This window comes from Pterocles gutturalis, unplaced genomic scaffold (assembly GCF_000699245.1).
Source record: "Pterocles gutturalis isolate BGI_N339 unplaced genomic scaffold, ASM69924v1 scaffold24886, whole genome shotgun sequence".
NCBI lineage: Eukaryota > Metazoa > Chordata > Aves > Pterocliformes > Pteroclidae > Pterocles > Pterocles gutturalis.
In genome coordinates this window covers 1,082-3,135 of record NW_010103680.1, presented here as the reverse complement: position 1 = coordinate 3,135, position 2,054 = coordinate 1,082, and the positions used below count along the sequence as shown (strand labels likewise).

Here is a 2,054-nt window from a genome sequence, read left to right as displayed (position 1 = left end):
GTTGGGAGAGAACGGTTAGGCGTGCGCAGACCGGGGACAACGGGGGGCTGCTGCTTCCTTTCCAGCAGGGAGAGAGGGGATGGGGGTTGTTTTCTTTGAGCTGAACCCCCAGCAGCCCCCCATCATCCCTGCAGACAGCACCTTCCCTTGGGCTGCTCTTTGCCTTTTTCTTTCAAGAAAGCTCAACGTAAGCTAATGAATTTTCGGGGATGGAGCTCTGATGGAAACCCAGCTCCATGAATCCAAAAGCGGGCTGGGGGGGGGGAGGAAGGTCCCCCGTCAGAAGGCAGCAGGGGCAGAGCAGCCCCCCCTTCCCCAGAGCAAGCCCACGATGCCCGCAGCAATGCTGCGCCCTCCCCGGGGAGCTGGGAAAGGACCCACTGCTCCCCGGCCGCCCCGGTTCCAGGCAGGTATCCACACACCATCCTAGCGCTACTTTGCTCTCCACATCCATTCGGCCTCGCCAGCCTCCCTCTGCTATGGCTTTTGCAGCAGCAGCAGCAATTTCTGGTTTGAAAACACCACAGAGCTAGATCTGCACCAAACCCAGGGACTATAAGAGGTTTCCTTTTGTTCCAATGACTCCTAGCTAAGGTCAGCCCGTCTGCGTGCTACCGGTAAAACGCAGTCTACACCTGGAATAAAAATAAGATTAAGAACTTGACCCAAAAAGAGTTGAGGTTTATGGCGTATAGTTTAAAAAGACATAAAAACACGATACAAGGAGGAAGAGTCAGACGCAAAGCTTAGTGACCAAAGGCATTCAATCAAGGTGTAAGGTTATACAATGAGTGTAGTGGACTATCGGGAAAAGCTCCGTACAAAGTCATGTGCACTCTTCTTGAAGCTGAGATTCTGGATTCCTCCATGTGCCAAACCTGCTGGGAGAGAGGAGAGGCAGCATGACCGAGCCGCCCGCCCGCTGCCCCCCGAGGAGCCCGGCAGAGGGGGGACGCACTCCCAAAACGGCATCTGATAGCAAACCAGACCCACAGACCCTGGAGCACAGCCCCATCCTGCACCCACAGACCCCGGAGCACAGCCCCATCCTGCCCACACTGCCAGACCCACAGACCCTGGAGCACAGCCCCATCCTGCACCCACAGACCCCGGAGCACAGCCCCATCCTGCCCACACTGCCAGACCCACAGACCCTGGAGCACAGCCCCATCCTGCACCCACAGACCCCGGAGCACAGCCCCATCCTGCCCACACTGCCAGACCCACAGACCCTGGAGCACAGCCCCATCCTGCACCCACAGACCCCGGAGCACAGCCCCATCCTGCCCACACTGCCAGACCCACAGACCAGCAGCAGGAGGCACGAAGGGGAGCCGGCAGACGAGCCCTGCACTGCAGGAACACAAGAGGAGGAGCCCGAGGTACGTTCAGCCGGCACCGCCATCCCTCCATCGCACGGACCTGCCCTGCTGGGCTGGGAACTCTGCTCGTACCACTGCAGTGACCCCCAGATCCCCAGAGCAACTTCCACCCACAGCCAGAAACCTGCCCCCTCCTCATACCCCCCCACCATCACCTCCCTCCCACCTCCCCACAAAGGCGAAATTTTTTTTCCTGGAGACAGTCCCCGCCGGCAGCTGCCCCTCCTCACCCGAGGACAGGGTGCTGGGGTTGGTCATTCCAATTTCATGAGCTCCACGTCGAAAATTAGAGTGGCGTTTGGTGGGATGATCCCTGGGTGGCCGGTAGAGCCGTAGGCGTAATCTGGGGAGATGGTCATCTTTGCCCGCTGACCGACGCTCATCTGGGGGCAGGGAAAGAAACAGGGATGTCAGGAGATGGGGACAATCACGGGGTGAGTGACAGCAAGAGGGACACAGACCTGTCCCCACTCCTCTCCCTACGCTGGGAGAGAGCAAGGACGCAGGCTGGACGCACTGGGGGGGACAGGAGAGGAGTGGGAAGAACACGAGAAGGGAAAGGCAGGCAGCACGGGCTGGGAACAGAGCAGGGCTCGAGATGTCCTTCACACGAGCGCTCTCTAGGGCAGGCAGGAGTGCCAGGACATTCCTCACGGCCACCGGCACCTTGTG

At 59.5% G+C, this 2,054-nt stretch overlaps 1 protein-coding gene across 1 annotated transcript in view; it reads right to left on the bottom strand.

Annotated features, from left to right (window-relative positions):
• Positions 1–675: 675 nt before the first annotated feature.
• LOC104471460 (peptidyl-prolyl cis-trans isomerase FKBP1A) overlaps positions 676–2,054 on the bottom strand; it is a 1,920-nt gene continuing 541 nt past the window's right edge. The window contains exons 2-3 of the mRNA XM_010086807.1: positions 1,613–1,765; positions 676–878 (exon numbers count right to left, since the gene is read on the bottom strand). Coding sequence (XP_010085109.1) covers positions 1,637–1,765 — 129 coding nt within the window. The 3' untranslated portion in view covers positions 676–878; positions 1,613–1,636. The remainder of the gene's footprint in view (positions 879–1,612; positions 1,766–2,054) is intronic.